The sequence below is a fragment of the Eumetopias jubatus genome, unplaced genomic scaffold (assembly GCF_037043125.1).
Source record: "Eumetopias jubatus isolate StellerSeaLion01/CBP00866 unplaced genomic scaffold, mEumJub1_p1.0 scaffold_15, whole genome shotgun sequence".
NCBI lineage: Eukaryota > Metazoa > Chordata > Mammalia > Carnivora > Otariidae > Eumetopias > Eumetopias jubatus.
Genome location: NW_028274821.1, coordinates 60,746,868 through 60,764,338, shown reverse-complemented (window position 1 = coordinate 60,764,338; position 17,471 = coordinate 60,746,868). Strand labels below are relative to the sequence as shown.

The 17,471-nt window shown below is 41.3% G+C and overlaps 1 protein-coding gene across 1 annotated transcript; it reads right to left on the bottom strand.

Annotated features, from left to right (window-relative positions):
- Positions 1-874: 874 nt before the first annotated feature.
- TRMT10B (tRNA methyltransferase 10B) lies at positions 875-17,031 on the bottom strand. The gene is made up of 9 exons (XM_028108839.2): positions 16,983-17,031; positions 10,974-11,177; positions 10,400-10,508; positions 9,669-9,793; positions 7,658-7,810; positions 6,438-6,516; positions 5,727-5,794; positions 1,806-1,929; positions 875-1,226 (listed from the first exon to the last, which is right to left on the bottom strand). The coding sequence occupies exons 2-9, from the start codon at positions 11,157-11,159 to the stop codon at positions 1,072-1,074; spliced, it is 999 nt and encodes a 332-aa protein (XP_027964640.1). The 5' UTR covers positions 11,160-11,177; positions 16,983-17,031; the 3' UTR covers positions 875-1,071.
- Positions 17,032-17,471: the final 440 nt, after the last annotated feature.

The window sequence follows — 17,471 nt, the reverse complement described above, 5'->3', positions numbered from 1 at the left end:
AGCCTAGCCATAGGAGGTCCCTTCTTGGATGACAGAGATTATAGAACTCATTCAATATGGTGATAAAGACCAAGGAGCAGTATATATTCCTAAAGATATTTCCTGAAGACTGGGCTGTTTTTAATAAAAAGATACTGACATAATTTGTAAGGTGATCAAAGCTCCTGAAGGATTAAATTCTGAAGGGGAGGGGACAGAGCAGAGAGGTAACACTTTGGTTCTTTTGAGATCTAGAATATATTCTCTGAATTTGCTAACAGCTTTCAAGTTTACCAATCCAAACTGGTTAAGTATTTAGAGTAACTGAAGCAACTGTATGTAACTAAGATATGAGAAAAGGGATCACTCAGATTTGTGTAATGAGAGGTTATCCAACATGCTTGTGTCAGAGGCAATGTATTTTCTGGTTATTTTTAAGTTAGAGTTAATACTGTGTTTTTGCTTTTCAATTTGACCTGTTACAAATGTATATGAAGAATCTAGTTTGTACAAGGCTCAGAAGGATACAAAGATACTCCCACAAAATGTCCTGTTAGGAGGCTACCGTAAGGAAGAGAGAAACCCTCCACTCCATACTCAGAGCAGGAGAGACGGGGTGGGAGCCACAAGTGGGAACAAAGCGCTATGGGGGCTTAAAGTAGGGCTAGGTTAGGACAGGCTGATCCTGCAAAACATGTAAAGTGTATTACTGAGTTGGGGAAAATCAGCACGCTCAGAGGAGGCTGGAGAGAGTGCTACAACTTGATGATGCCAGTTCAGTGAAAATTAAACTCTTGATATAACAATAACTATTTAATTGTTAAGCTATCTCTAAAGAGTAGGTATTTCACAAATAGGTATATAAAAGATGAATTAATACATCCAAAGCCATGTAGTTGAGGGCTAATTCCTCGTTATGTAAACTTTTTAGTCAACATATATCTGGGCTCTTCCTGTGAGCTAGGCACTATGGGAGATAGAAAAGAGCATAACATGTGGTCCCTGTTACTAGTAACTTACATTCTAGTGAAGATCCAAGATGTCAAGTACAGGCAAGTGTGTGCTATCGCCAGCCTCTGTTCTGCTATTCAGTCAAGACACCTCCAGCAACTCTGCCTTCTGCAGCTCCTTAGGCTGTCCATCATCCACTGAGTTCTGAAGAACATAGCCTTTTCTGGAAGAAACTCCTTTCTTCAATGCTTCAGGCCAGTTTTGAGTCTCAAAGTATGTGGACAGGATATCAAATACTGTTAGAAGGGTAAAAAGAAAACACAGTGACCATAATGAGGAAAAAGAACTAGTAAAGGACTAATGAGGAAAAGGGTGTTCTGGAATAGTTCATTCAACAAGGCTACTCTGCACCACACATGGACCCGCTTGCCCACAAGGACCTCAGCCTACACGGAGAGATATGAGCCTGTGAAGGGACCGTGCCACAACTCTGAGAGGAAAACAGTACAATGGGGTCACCAAGGAGAGCCCCTAACATGGCTGAGAGGGGGAAGGAGCAGCCGAGATGCCCCTGGACTGAATTGTGAAGGACAGATAGGAATTCACTGTTCAATGATGGGTTGAACACAGGGCATTTTAGGCCAAGGGAAAAATTTCAACAATCTTTAACATAGTTGGGATCTAAGAAGAAGATGAAAAATGCCTCCCAGAGGCCAGAGTACCTGTCACAAAGTGCACGCAATAAAATCTGAGCACATCAGTCCCGGTGGCCAGGGGCGTGGGGGGCTGCTTCAGGGGCCATTTATACTTAAACACAATGCAAAGAAGTAGCACCAGAACTAACACACGTTAACTGTGGGCCATGTCAGCAGTACCTTGATTGATGGCTAGTATCTCTGAATGATAGTTCTTCTCATTCTGGCATCTGACCATGTATTTCTGGATCGGCAAGCGGGCTGTGTTGACAGAATGTTCTCGGGCTTTTTGAAACGTCACCTTCTGTGAATCACAGTTAAATATTTATCTTTTAAAACTGACGAAGATATTCTCATTGTAATATGCATAACAAATCGTGAGAAACCCCATTTACCACCATTCCAATTTCCATCTGTAATTGTAATTAAATGATAAGTGTATTAAAAATCAGTGGCCTACGGTAGAATGGAAGAAACTTCAGATAATGAAGAGTACTTGTTCCACGTAAGAAATGGCTTGTGCAGCAAACATCTCACTTGGGAGTCATCTAGCCACTAGTTTCCATTTACAACCACTTACAACCAAGAACAAATTAATTCAAGAGATCTGCATCCAAAAGTTCAAGCAGTCTAAATCAATCAGAGCAGAACACTCCTGACCCTAACTCAGTACGACACAATTCTGGATATCTGGAGTTTTCAGCTTCTAGCCATTCGGCAGCAGTAAATTCGACGAGAGAGAGGATTCAAGTCAGATACACCACAAGCAATAAGACAACATTAAGGTGTGAGAGCACAGAGCCCAACTAAAAGGAAGGGCTCTAAAAACTGCAGAAAGGTGTCATAAGAACTCAACAAACCGGGGCGCCTGGGTGGCTCAGATGGTTAAGCGTCTGCCTTCAGCTCAGGTCATGATCCCAGGGTCCTGGGATGGAGTCCCGCATTGGGCTCCCTGCTCCTTGGGAGCCTGCTTCTCCCTCTGCTTCTCTCTCTCTCTCTCTCCCCCTCTGTCTCTCATGAATAAATAAATAAAATATTAAAAAAAAAAAGAACTCAACAAACCCCCAAAATTTGAGGCCATTGAGGATCGGAGTACAGTAACTAATATCCCTTTAAAGATGTCCCTGAGTCATGAACTGAAGTTTAAATTGTATTTGCTACCTTGTAAGAAGTTCTGGAAAGATCATCTACCTACTTAGAATTTCAGGATTAGGGCGCCTGGGTGGCTCAGTTGGTTAAGCGACTGCCTTCGGCTCAGGTCATGATCCTGGAGTCTCTCGATCGAGTCCCGCATCGGGCTCCCTGCTCAGCAGGGAGTCTGCTTTGCCCTCTGACCCTCCCCCCTCTCATGTGCTCTCTCTCTTTCTCTCTCTCAAATAAATAAATAAAATCTTTAAAAAAAAAAGAATTTCAGGATTAAAAAGAAAGGTTTAGATTATTGGGATAATTAACATCCTTGGGTTTGGAAGGGGCCTCAATAGTTAACTATGCCACTCCAAACATCCATCCAATCTTTGTCTGTCCTCTATGGCCTCCTTCCCCAGTGGGCTCTGTCCTTAAGTGGACAATCCTTGTGACAAGGAGTTCCATGCATCCTGGGGAAACCTATTCCAATTTTGACAGTACGGGTTAAAAGGAAATTCTTGATAGCCAGGTTTTCTGTTTTCCCTGAGCGTTCCACTCATTTGTCCTAATTCCATCCCCCGGGGCCACACCACGCAAGTAAAATGGCTCCTCCACAAGAAGGCCGTTCAGGTACTCAACAGCAGTGATCTGTGCACTCTGTGCACTCTGCCGGTAGTCTCAGTTCTGTCACCTCTCCCTTGACTACGACTTAGTCTTGAGTCTCTTCATCATTCATGCCAAACGTTTCTGAATTGGTTCGAGCTTGCTGATGTCCTTTCCTACAGTGCTATAACTGACTGGCCACCCTGAGTGCGGTGTAACCAACTGGAGCTGCATGAAGCAGGCCTAGCACCTCTGTTACAATACTGGATTACTTGCTTCTCAGACTCACATGAGACACAATTCCAAGACAGAACTTCCAAAATGTGTTAAGTGATGCAATTAAGAGAAGATAAAGGTAGAGCTGCTCAAAGACTTCTTTGAAGAATAACACTCCTTTGCATACAAGGTCTATTATTTCTTGGTCTATATTTTGTTTTGTTTTTTAGTCTATTCTTTTGCAATCATTTTGACCTGGAGTACAAGAATTCCAAGTTAGCAGGAGACTTGGATGTTGCCCTGGAGGAGCTCATAGTCTAGTTTCTGTTCTCTGAACATTTAAAGATAAAACGATTCCCCCTTGAAATGTGCTCAGCATATTTTCTGTGAGGAAGTCAAACTCTCCAGTAACAACCAAAAAGTTCTATACCTCTGGCAAATTATTATGCCAATTATTTCTCAATTTAAATATTGCTGGAGAGATAAAACAATGTGTTAAAACTGCGTATCTGTTGATCATACACTGCTCACTGACCCTTTAGACTTTGCCTCTAAAAAGGGGCTGTCACTCTGCTGTGGGAGACTGCATTTGGCTACTGTTATGTCCTTTTAATGTCTTTTAAACTGTAACAGCCCCCCTAACTATTTGTTTCACTACACCGGCTTTTTTGGAAGTGTGGTCCAATTGTCCCGCAGAATGTCTCACATTCAGTTTCCCCATGATTAAATGTAGTTTAAACATTTTCCAGTAAGAATACTTCCCAAGTGAGATTCCATCACATCGGGAGGCACATAATGTCACTAGTGGTGATTCTAAGTTTGAACATTTGGTAAGATGGTGACCTCCAGATCACTTCATTGTAATGGTACATTTTTGCCTTGCAATCTGTGGGATGATACTTTGAGACCACGTAAAGAGCCAGTTCCCCCACAACCTTCCGTTCAACCAATTCCCTGAAACCATGATTACCCTAGGAGTGACAAAATAATGATTTTTCAAATTCTATTATGTATTTCTCATTTAATAGCTGGCATTCTTAGAATTCCACCTCCACCCCCCACCTATTTTTTAGATTATCACTATTGAGTCATGGAACACTGACCTTTATAGAATATGTGCAATTCAGTTAAGTATCTGTATTAAATATGTGTATGTATCTCATACAGATATGGAAAAATATATAAAATACACTTACATATATGAAAAAATATATATATGCATAATATAACCACCAACAAATACCTGTGTGATCACAGACTATATCAAGAAGGATACACAAGAAAACAGTGGTTGGGGCACTTGGGTGGCTGTCAGTTATTCGGCTCAGGTCATGATCTCAGGGCTCCGGGACTGAGTCCCACATCGGGTGCCCTGCTGAGCAGGGAGTCTGCTTCTCACTCTCCCCCACCCCTACTCATGCTCTACCTCTCTCTCTCTCAAATGAATAAATAAAATCTTAAAATATATATATTTAAAAAAATAAAAGAAAACAGTAGTTGCCTCAGGTGGGGGACACTGCAGGACAAGGATGGGAGGGAGACTTATTCCTCACTATTTTTTTCTTTTTATACACTTTAACTATTATATCATTATTTATTGTGTAGGCAATATGTTAATTAGTAATATAAACTAAACAATTATCTCAATAAGTATATAACAGAAACATATTTCAAAACTCCAATTATTCCAATGAAATTTCAATTCAACACAAGAAATCTGGACAGTCCTACTGACAATGAGATTATGGGATAAGTCTTATGTCAGCAGAAAAGATGGCCTAAGAAGGAGCAATCTCCTCCTCCGCAAAGAACAAATAGCTGGTAAGAATTGCGAGTCAATGCTTCGTTGGTTAAGATCAGAGTTACCCTTGCAGAACTGAAGAGAGGAGAAAAGAAAGGCTTTCAACATGGCTATGTATGTAATTACCCAACACTCCCCATTCCAGGTCCTAACAGGACTGTCAGATCAGGGGATCGCTAATGCTGATGAGGACAGGGAGCTTTACAAGTGGAAGGGCCAACCTAGGCAGGATAGGCTCCTTCTTCCTATTCTCTGAGTTTTTACGCCTTTTGCGTAAGATTATGAAAGGGCAGCTGCCTCTGAAAGTAAGCCCCGCTTTTCAAAATATAGTTGTTAGGTCTAAAATGTACATTTACCTTCTGAATGCTTTCGTCCACAAGTCCACCAAGGATGTAAACTTTGTTTAGATCAATATCTTCAAGAGCTAATGAAAAAATGAAGGCCATTGAGATCAAATCAGTTTTATAATTTCTAAATCCAAAGAAAGTAAAAGGAAAGAATTATTAATGATAAACGTAGAAATTTAATGAAATAGAAAACCAAAAGGTAACAGATTTGCTCATTCTCTGAAAAGACAAAGCTCTGGCATATCTAATCAAGAAAAAAAGGGAGTCGATTCAAATCAACATTAGGATTCAGAAAGGAGATGAAATTAAAATAACAGAGGAATGTGAAATAATTAGAAAAGAATACTAAGATCAACTTGATACCAACAAATTTGAAAATTATGTGAAATAATTAATTTTCTGGAAAATATAGGTATCTAACATTGATCCAAGAGGCCAAGGAAGGGAGCTGACTGGGGAAACTGGGAAAGATTGCAGGGAGCTCACAAGGCCCGGCTGAGGCTGTAGACCCTAGATCTGTACCGCTGTGCGCACACAGCAGCACATATGGAAAGCAGAGTGATGTATCCACCCATAAGAGGTGTGCTATTAGTGGTCATTCCTTTTTTTGTTTTTTTTTTAATACACCTTGGGTGGCTTTAACAAGTTCTGACACAGGGAATAATCAAACACAGGGCTAAGAACAAAGTGCTACATGAATCCATGCAGTAAAGTACATACCGTGTTCTGAGTCAGGAGTCAGGTACACAAGGGTTTCCAGAGGAAATAAACTAAAGCAGTCTTCCTCTGTTATGTCTAGCTGAAAAATGTAAATAATCCAATGTAGTGTGAACTAGGTTACGACACTACCCACACTGCAGCCACTAGTTACCAGGCATCTATTCTCTACTAGGCATGACCCTATGTGCATCACGGGGATACATGTCTGACAATCTGTTCTCAGAAAGTGCTCAGCTGGGGAGGGCAAGTAGAAAGGACAGACATTCAACCCTACAAAATGAGACAGAGTAACAAGAGACCCTAACAGATGTACAGGAAGGCTGCCCCAGGACGACAGATGAGGAAGTGACAATACCAGGGACGGCCTTCTACTGAAGGGAATGCTGGAACTCAGTTTCTGAAAAGAGGTGAGATTGACTGACACATACAAAAGGAAGAAGCACTGAAAATGGGGAGAATCACCAAAGAAAGGCATGAAGACAGGAAAGCAAGGGAACTTCGTAGCCCCAAGAGTGGGTCTGTTGGGCTCACATACAAGAATCATAAAACACCCATAGAGAAGAAAAGCTGGAAATGGTTGTATTATAGGACAGACTGTTAAGATGGTAACAGCTACCACAAGTAATTGTGCAGGACCACACAGGGTACCTCTCATGCTCACTGCCTCTGTGGACCTCCCTAGGAAAGTTCACACCACCCAGGTCCAGCTACATCACACAAACACACAAGACATTTTTAGTGGCACTTTTTAGGAAGTGATCTGGACTGTTGCCTCTATTATAATCACTGCATTCATGAGCCCTCAGGGAAAGAGATAAAAAATAACTGAGGATTCCCTAAAACTCATCTTGAATCCATATTACTTCCATAAGGATTTTCTCTTCCCCCACAACTCATGTTCCCTAATCCTGCACTAGTGTGAACAAGAAAGGAGTCATGGCATTTCCCCAAAACATTACTGGAGTATACAGTCTAGCATACAATACAAAAGGTACAAAACACAGTCCTAGAGACTGGTAATATTAGTTTGCCAATGCGGTAGAAGGATAGAAATTTAGAAATATAAGAACTGAGAGAGGTTCTAAAGTTTTTTAGATTGCAATAGTGAAAATAATTCACATATTTTTATATCAAAATATGAAAAAGTTAAAAAAATTTAGTATGACCACACAACCTACTTTTCAAAGGACACTTCAAATAATATGCCCAATAAGGCTTACCAGGTAACTAGAAAATCCATCATTCATCCTCAAACACTCTTCGTACAGGGGACTGTCTGTTGTGAATCCAGTGAGGTAGATCCAGAATGGCCTGTTGGCTTTTTTATTTGAACCATACAACCTTCGGATCTGTCCAGCCAGTCTACTTAATTCCTTCAAAGAAATTAGGACAGCTTAGATTGGAAACATGCCCACTCTTTCTAAATTCATTATCAAACAAATGGTTACTCAGTAAGTTCACTGAATGCTACTCTGGGAAATCTCATGAACTAGAATGGCCCCTTTTATTCCAGGAGCTAGTATGTGTTATGTGTGTGCATGTGTGTTACACCCCATGGCACACACCTTATAGATCACAGTTAAGGTAATGATACTAGCCTGGAAATAGTGAGTTAATGCAAAGACTGAGCACTCTCCCTCCTTCTGGATCTGCTGTTATATATCTCATAAGGTATATGGAATTGTTCTTTTAGTTCATATCTAAAATCTTACCATGTGATATTTACTATTCACTTTAAAAAAGTTAGATTACTATACAGACATTTTTTTTTATACTCATCAAATAAACTTAGCACCTTCTCCCTAACTCTAGAGATGGACTAGGGTCGGAAGTTTTAATTTTCCATCCTGATTCAGAGACAAACCCCTAAAGAAAGGTAGTTTCACAATCTGGCCTGATTTGGTTCAGGAGAGAAAAAACACTTTGGGTTTGATTTAATCTGATATCTCAATATAAACAGTAGAAAATTCTTAGTTGACCTTTTCAGAGGGCTATACTTAGAGGTTCCATGTAAGAACCCCAGATCTTCAGTCTTCCTAATCTCTCTGAAAAACATGCAAACAGTAGCACATATAACAGAGATGTTGGCAAACAGAAAAATCCATTTTGTGGTGTAAGGCCTAAAATGAAGGTCTACTACTGTGTGTTGCCTAGACATCTGGTGAAACCAGGTGGGCCCTGAAAAACCCAACTGCAAGTTCTCCCAATTCTGCTCCCTTGTATAAGGTCCCCTAGCTAAACAATCCTTTCTATAAAAGGAACCAAGTATAGTTCCTGCTTATCCCTAAGTAGTGGGTTTTGATTCCCCACTAGCCCAAAGAGTTATTCCCAGCAAATCAATCACATCTTCCTGCAGGAACCAAGGGGTACTCCACCCTTGTGACACTACAAAGCCTGCCTCCCACAGCCCGTGGTTGTTCATTCTATTCCCGAGTGTAATACCACATGGCCCTGCCTAGCATGCAGTGTCATCTTCCCCCTGCGCTGAGTACTGGTGACTAATAAACTGCTATCACTCTTAGCTGTCCAATGTCAAGTGTGTATTCTTCAGCCATCCCTAGAACCCTACGGTGGAATCCCTCCTTCACAATAGGGTGAATGGAAAACGATTAAAACACATATATTGCAGGAAGCCGTCCCACCAGGTCATCTCCCAACATGCAACCAGGCAAGTAGTCCTCTTCCCAGTAGAAAACCAGATTTCATCTCTGGAGAGCTGAACATGAAAGACCCCATCTAGATTGTGGACACCATAAACACAGAGGCAACAGTGTGGGGCTCAAAACAGAAGATAAAATAACACTTTGCAAACTAAACCAGAGCATATCTATTCTCTTTCTGATTCTTAACAATAGCCATCTTGGAGCTGAATAGCCACGTGTAAAAAAACTAAACTTTTGCTGGTTTACTATGGAATTACAGAGGCTGGAACTGGTTATGCTCTTTGTCAAAGCTGCTCCCTTCTGGGGGCGCCTGGGTGGCTCAGTCGTTAAGCATCTGCCTTCGGCTCAGGTCATGATCCCAGGGTCCTGGGATCGAGCTCCGCATCGGGCTCCCTGCTCCATGGGAAGCCTGCTTCTCCCTCTCCCACTCCCCCTGCTTGTGTTCCCTCTCTCGCTGTCTCTCTCTCTGTCAAATAAATAAATAAAATCTTTAAAAAAAAAAAAAAAGCTGCTCCCTTCTGGACCTCCCTCATGTGAGCAGGAATTCGGAGCTTAATGGATGTCCTACCTTCTTAGACATGTGGTGGGTCATACTCAGATCAATACAGAGTCTTGGTCCTGAGTGTTTGGCTTCCCAAAGTCTCTCCTTGGTTAAGGATCTCAGAAAACGTTTGCTGTGCTGGGGGCAGATGCCTAGAGTAGAAATATCAGAAAGAAATAAAAGTGGGAAAACAGAGGAATACATTCAGTAAGAAACAAATCTCCCCAGCCAAGTGAGTACTTTTTGCATATAAAGAAAAGCTTGAAACTCATATAAGGTATTCATTCATTTGGGGACAGCAGAGTGGTGTGGAGTGTGGGCTCTGGAGCACAATGCTAAGTCTAAATCAGAGTTCAGCCCATTCTTTTATTACTATATGATCTTGGGCATGTTATTCAATTTCTAAGTCTCAGTCTCTTTACCTACAAAATGGGGATAAGAAAAGCACCTACCCTTTAGGGTAATGCATGTAAAATTCTTAGCAATGAACCTAGCACATAACACTGAATAAATGTTAGCTGCTAATGTTATCATTCCTTCTACTTCTGAGCTTATAAACACACATGTGCCCTAGATATGTGAAGCCTTAAATTTTGCTTTCACTGATACTTTGATTTCCAACAAAATAGAACAATAGGTTCTACCTCCAAGATGTTTGTTTTTACTTAAAAACAACATTCCTACTCTCCTAGGAACATGCAGATACCAGTCTGCTAAGACATAAATATGATTATGCCAGCAATCTGATGTATTGTTACCTGAATTTTCTACACGATTGGCCTTTCTTCTTTCTTTTTCTTGCTTTCTTTTGCTCTTCTTTGCTGCAACTATCTTTTCCCAGTGTCTCTGTTTTCTTTGGACATTTTTCTTACGTTATCCAGAAAACAAAATTGAGAACTTCATAAGCACCAAAATGGAAAATGAATATTCGAAAGTTACTTATTTTTTTAAATGAGATTTAAAATTAGGAGAGAAAAAGGATATTAGTGTCAAAAAAAAAAAAAAAGACTGGATTATGTTCAGAGAAAGCAGAGCCCCAAGAAAGAGATGTGAGGTGCCCAAAATAAATGTATTAGGGACAGGGCCTACAGCAGAGTTTAGATTTCCCGACCCTTCTGAGGTATATCAAAAATTCCTCTTGAACTTGATTTACTCTTCTTATGACTCAAGTGGAACTGAAACCTGTAACCAGTTAACAGGAAATTCATCCAATTTTGGAACACACCAAACTCATTCCTAGTCTTTTTGTTACTAGGACCTACCCTTATACAAGGGGTCTCTGGGACAAAGCATCATTCCAGAGCCCACGGCCGGGCAACTCTCTGCACTTACTGAGCACCACATTGCACTGCCTGCAGGCAGCGTCTCTCCCTCCCGATGCTCGCATTCCACATCGATCTGTAGAAGCCGGAAGCTTTCAGAGATGCTATCTTCTCCTGTGTCCTCTAGGATGACCTCTTGCTCCTGTAGCACACGTGAGTCTGTTTTCTGAGCACTCCCTTCCAATTTCCAGTCCATGTGCTTAGTCTTCTGTCCCTTTCACCCAGGTTAGAGAAAGGCAGAATGATGTGAGACATTACATTATTTCCCTTACAGAGCTATTTCCCTATGTCCAAATGTCAAATAGTGTTACTGTGTTGCCAAAGGAGTAAAAGTGTGGAAATATTAACACAGATTTGTTGAAAGGAGAAAAGCATCTGTGTCTTCCAGAGACTGAAAGCCACAGTCACCGCCATGACTATTAATGACTATTAATATCCATCAGAGGTGCTGAAGTAGGAAAATATGGAGAACCACTGCTATGGCACACTTAACCAATGCCGTAGTTTCAAAGCGCTGTTCAAAATCCCAGGGAAGGTTGTGAGTAAAAAATGTTCTAGGGCGCCTGGGTGGCTCAGTCGTTAAGCGTCTGCCTTCAGCTCAGGTCATGATCCCAGGGTCCCGGGATCGAGTCCCACATCGGGCTCCCTGCTCAGTGGGAAGCCTGCTTCTCCCTCTCCCACTCCCCCTGCTTGTGTTCCCTCTCTCACTGTGTCTCTATCTGTCAAATAAATAAATAAAATCTTTAAAAAAAAATGTTCTAGTCTATAGCTAAGTGTCACAGACAGAACAATACGTCCACTGCTTCTGGCTGCTCCTCTAAGTCCAGTGAGCTACCACCGTCTTTGGAAAAGTCTATCTTTGCAAAAGCAAATCTATGTAATACGATCCAGGCAGATGAAAGAAAAATAAAGACCTATTTATAATGAAAAGTAATGATCCTCACTCCAACCCCTCCCACCTCTAGTGGCAACCTGTTAACCAGGTGTTTTTAGTTCATTTGGTAATTGACTCCTGAACCTGAAATCATATACTTTCGTTACTTCTTGAATCATCAACTTGGAATTTTATCAACTCCCTATGAAACACTAAAATTCAAATCACCTTATTTTTTATTTTTCTGTTAGTTACACTGACCTTTAAAATGTTTTTGAGGTATAATTTACATACAGTAAAATGCAAAGATTTTAAGGGTATAGCTCAGTAATGTGTGTGAAGGTTAAATATACGAGTTCAATGAATTTTTGACAAAAGCACAGGGCCTTACTCATACCCTCATCAAGATATGGAACATTTCCGTCACTCTAGAAAGTTCCTTGCCTTCTGCACTTTCCAAGTCAATCTCCATCCCATTCCCACAACCAGCCAAAAGCAACCGTTGCTTTTTTCTATAACCATAGATTAACTGTGCCTATTATAGAACATCATATATATGGACTCAACCAGTGATGTTGACACTTTCCCCCTCAACATGTTTTGAGATTCATCCATGTTGCTTCATGTATTCGTAAGTTTATTCCTTTTAATTACTGAGCAGAATTCCATTGTTTGACTGTATCACAATTTGTTTATTCTCCTGTTGATGGACATTGGAGATTTTTTCCAGTCTGGGACTATTATGAATAAAGCTGCTATGAACATTCTCTTACGAGTGTTTTTGTGGATGTATATTCTCATATCTGTTGGCTAAGTACCTAACAGTAGAGTTGATGGGGCATAGGATAGTTGCCTATTTAACTCATAAAAGACGGCCTTCACTTTCCCAAGGTAACTGCACCATTTCACAGTGCTGTCAGCAATGAAGGAGACTTCATATGCTCTGCATCATCACCAACATTTGCTGTTGTTAGAGTTCTTAATCTAAGCCATTCTTGTGCAGTGGAACCTAGTTGTGTTTTAATTTGCATTTTTTTGATTGTTAATGATATTGAGCACTTTTTCTGGCAATTTATTGGTCATTCATAATATATCTTTGTAAGATTTCTGACCAAGTCTTTTGCTCATTTTTAAATTATCTTTTTATTAATGAGCTGTGGAAGTTTAACATATTTCTAGATACAAGTCCTTTTTCAGACATGTGTATTGAGAATATTTTCTCCCAGTCTGTGGCCTGCCTATTCATTTTCTTAACACTGCTTTTTTGTTGAGCAGAAATTTTAAATTTTAATCGTCTAATTTATCATTCTTTTCTTTTATAGTTAATGCTTTCTGTAACCTCTAAGAAATCTTTGCCTACCCTAAAAACACAGATATTCTATGTTCCTTTCTAGAAGCTTTATAATTTTGGCTTTTACCTTTAGGCCTATAATCCACCTTAAATTCATTTCTCTCAAGGATAACAGGCTTATCCTGCCTGTTCCATGCCTGAAAACAGTTTCTTCATATAATCTGTCCAATTTTACAGCTTTTTTTATCCTAGGAAGGTAAGTCCAATACCCATACCTCTGTCCTGACAATTATCAGAAGACATCTTTACTATGTTTAAGAATATCTTTAAACTTCTACTTCTTGTTCAACAATTTCAGGGTTAGGCTCTGAACATAAACACCCTTATCTTTCCCTCTTTCTCTCTTCTTCCTTCAATGTTCCAATTTTGGTAAGCTGAAGCTTTAATTTTACACGTTCAAGACAGATTCTACATTGTGTCATCAAATTAATCCTTTTGGGCTTTGTCTATCCCCTTGGTTGTTTCTACAATTTGTAGATCAGTAAACTGCATTTATATTAACTATAAATATTACCCACTATAGAGCTGAGTAGTAGTGTCCGAGGATTATATTTTGTTCTCTAATGTGGTTTTTTGGTATTTATTTGAGAGAGAGAGTGCATGTGCACACACATGTGTGCAGGGGGAGGGGCAGAGGGAGAGGGAGAGATTCTCCACTGAGCAAGGAACTTGACCTCAGGACCCTGAGATCATGACCTGAGCCGAAACCAAGGGTCGGACGCTAAACCAACAGCCACCCAGGCCACCCTGTTCTCTAATGTTTAGACCAATGTTCATAGCAAACATTTTTAGTGTTGAGCTCATACTGTTTTCTTGTACTCCATCAAATGCTCAAAATCAGGCCAAATTTTAGTTTTGTTTTTCATTTAGACATAATAGGCTGTTGTAGTGGAAACAGCAATCTTAGGATTTAGCTGTGCTTCTCAGCTTCCTACCTGTGAGTAGTGGGATAATAGCCTAAACTGTTAACTCTTTGTCACAGATTCTATGAGATGGGATAATACTACATCCCAGGACCGTTGCAAGAACTAGACATATGTCATTTACCTGACATGGAACAACTACTCATGAAATACAGGTTCTTCAAACCCCTTCAGTGTTGTTTTTTTAGTTTTTCTAAAAAGGTAAGGTTCTGAGCAGTTTTGGGTATTTATCACACATCATGTGAACAACATATGACCACTAGATATATTCCTGAAGATGGCCAAGTAAATTACATTCTAGATTTTCAAAGTTATAGATTAGACATTTGTGTTCATTTTCTTATATAAGCTAAAGTTTACTTTTGCTCAATAATCTAATACTCAGTACAAATTTTAATATATTTATACCATTGACTATGTCACTATGAATTTATGGCATACACAAAACTTAGTAGTGTATATTATTTCTAGAGAAATGAGGAAAATACCAAGTTATTCTTAGACATTTCAGAAGTGCTGCACTGTTCACATATGAAGTGATGTTGATTATAAATACCTTTTTTAAGAAAAGACAGCCAGACCTGTTATGACCATTCCTTTAGATGACTGAACAAATCTTACTGTGCCTTTTTTCTACATTTTTCTACATTTACGCATTCAAAAAAAGAACAAATGAAAACTTTAAGATAAACTGGCTCAATACCTAACCGCATTTTATTAGGGTAAGAAAACAGATCAATTTGTTAAACGAATGCCAGTTTGTTAGTAGCCATGTGCTTTCCCTCCTCTCTACTCCACAGCATTTTGTATTCTGTTTGTCCATTCATTCAGTCAATAAATATTCATTGAGCTCCTCCTCTCTGTCAGACCCTTTTGGGGAATGACTGGGAGGCAATGAATGTAGATGTCTCATTGGAGAAGTCTGGCTGGGAAGGAGAAAAGAGAGCTAGGGTTGGAGTAGCTGGAGGGGCTGCAGAGTTTTCCACTGTTGTTTAGAAAACTGGAAGGTCTACGTTCATGTTTCCTCTCCTACCAAACTGAATTCCTCTGCAGGAGGGACTGTGTACTTACATTTGCATAAATACTGTAACAGCTTACAATATAGAACCTTGCAAACAGCAGTGTTTGAATAAATGTTTGTTGCACTAAACTGAATTTTACCACTAGCACCCCCATTCCCTTCTTCCTATTCCCCTCTTTGTATCTCACATCTCTCCAAGTTCCTATAGTCCCTGAGGATGTTTTTCAGGAACCCGGGATACAATATTGAAAATCAAATGAAGGCAATTCCAACCAACACCAGAAGAGTCTGAGATATAGCAGACTGGGCAGGAACCACATCTTTTTCATCTTTGTATCTTTAGTGGCCAGCACAAGGGTTGGCACAAAATGGAAGCTCAGTAAATATTCAATAGAAGCTTGCCACCTATTGATCCTCAGAAAGCTACCGTGAAATTAGGCATCACAGAAGAACAAATCTTTTTAATCTGTGTGAGACGTTGTCTATGCCCAGATTTAGCATTTCATTTCTTCATTGAAAAGTGTTTTCTGGGGGCACCTGGATGGCTGTCAGTTGAGCGCCCAAGTCTTGATTTCAGCTCGGGTCATAATCTTAGGGTCCTGAGATTGAGCCCTGTTGTCAGGCTCAGCACGGAGTATGCTTGGGATTCGCTCCCTCTGCCCCTCTCCTCTGTGTGTGTGTACTCTCTCTCAAAAACACAAATAAATCTTAAACAAAGAAAAAAATGTGTTTCTGAACCTCTGTTACAGGCCCAGTACAGAGTGCTGGGTTATTCAATTAATTACACTAATCATGTAACAGTTACTAAGCACCCAATATAATAGTACATGCTGAGGATTTGAGACTGATGTCCATTCTGCCTTTACAGGGGTCCAATTATCTGACTCAGCCTTGCATGACAGCTGGTCTGCCTGTTTCCCCACTACATTATAAGCCCTTCCAGGGAAAAGAGGATAAAGAATTCAGGTGCACACCCCCAGTATCCAGTACTGAGCCTTGCAGAATAAAAGCATCTTAAATGTTTGATAATTATGTTACCCTTCTGCTCAGAACTATGCAGTATTCTCCATTTCACTTAGAGCACGTAACTGAAATCCTTACAATGGCCTATATGATCATTAAGGTCTACCTCCCCCACCAAGTGTCCTCTGCACTTTCTGGTCTACTTGCTGCTCCTAACATACCAAGGATATTCCCACCTCAGGGCCTTTGCCTTTGCTGTCATTTCTACCTCCAGTGCTCTTCCCCTAGATAATTATATGACTACCTGTCTCATTCTATTCTGATTTTCACTATCCAACATGGCACATGTTTTACTTACTTTTTATCTGAACTTCCCCATTCCTATATTCCACCTGCTTAAATGCAGGTGTTCTGTCTGCTTTGTCCACTACCCTATATGCCTAGAAAAGGGCTTGGTACACAACAGACACTCAATAAATACTTGCTGACTTAATAAATTCTCCACCCCCCCACCTCTGAGTTGACAGAGGCCTCAGATGTTTTCTAACCTAAGTCCCACCTGATGAGCATATCTCTGGGTGCTAAGTGATGGGCCAGTCTCTGTTTGCACGCTTCTCTCATTTTCTAAAATTTAGTCAACCGAAGCTAACTCTAGTCCTCTGGAACTAGAACACCCAGACCCCAGGCCTGAGAGTACCCCGCCCGTGGGCCACACCGGCTGCTAGTGTCAGGGGAAGCAGCAAGGGAAAGCACCAAGGTGGAGGACACGAGGCGACACGACGGTTGAGGGCTGCTTCCCGGCGTCTGCCCCGCCCACGAACGAGGCGGCAGTCCCAAGCCAGACCCCTCCAGCCCCAGGCCGGCCCCACAACGAGCCCCGGGCGTACCTGAACCCCTCAACTCAAGCGGCCTCGGCGGCGCACACCAGGACCCGCCTCCGGAACAACTTCCGGTTCCCGCCCCCTCTCCGAATGGCATTCTGGGAGTTGTAGTTCTCAGCCTGGCAGCTCGGCGAGCAGGGGCCAGTGGGAGGCTTTGCCTTCCACCCACGCTGGCACCACCGAGGTGTGTACCGCCCAGGTATTGCCTCGCTTGTCTGAGCCTGTTTCGCCGGCTGTGAGATGGAGATTACAGTTCCAGCCGCTTGCCGACCTCACAAGGCCGCGGCAGGCAACCGGGGGCTTTGATGGCTGTCAAGGGCTGGTCGTTGCGAAACTGGGCTGAAACCCGTCTTGAACCACCCCCTCATCTCACAGCCTGGGGGCCTCCCCGACAAGCAGCAGAGCCCAGGAGCCGACACAGCCTTCCCTGAGCACACAGCTGCCCTCACCACCACCTGGCTTTCCAGGCAGACACCAGGGATATCCGGGCTTGGA

Coding starts and splice junctions, on each gene's coding strand:
- TRMT10B (XM_028108839.2), bottom strand. CDS start 11,159: ATGGACTGGAAATTGGAAGGGAGTGCTCAGAAAACAGACTCACGTGTG. Junction 9,794..10,399: donor CAATCGTGTAGAAAATTCAG/GTAACAATACAT, acceptor TTTCTACTCTAG/GCATCTGCCCCCAGCACAGC. Junction 6,517..7,657: donor ATGGATTTTCTAGTTACCTG/GTAAGCCTTATT, acceptor TACATTTTTCAG/CTAGACATAACAGAGGAAGA.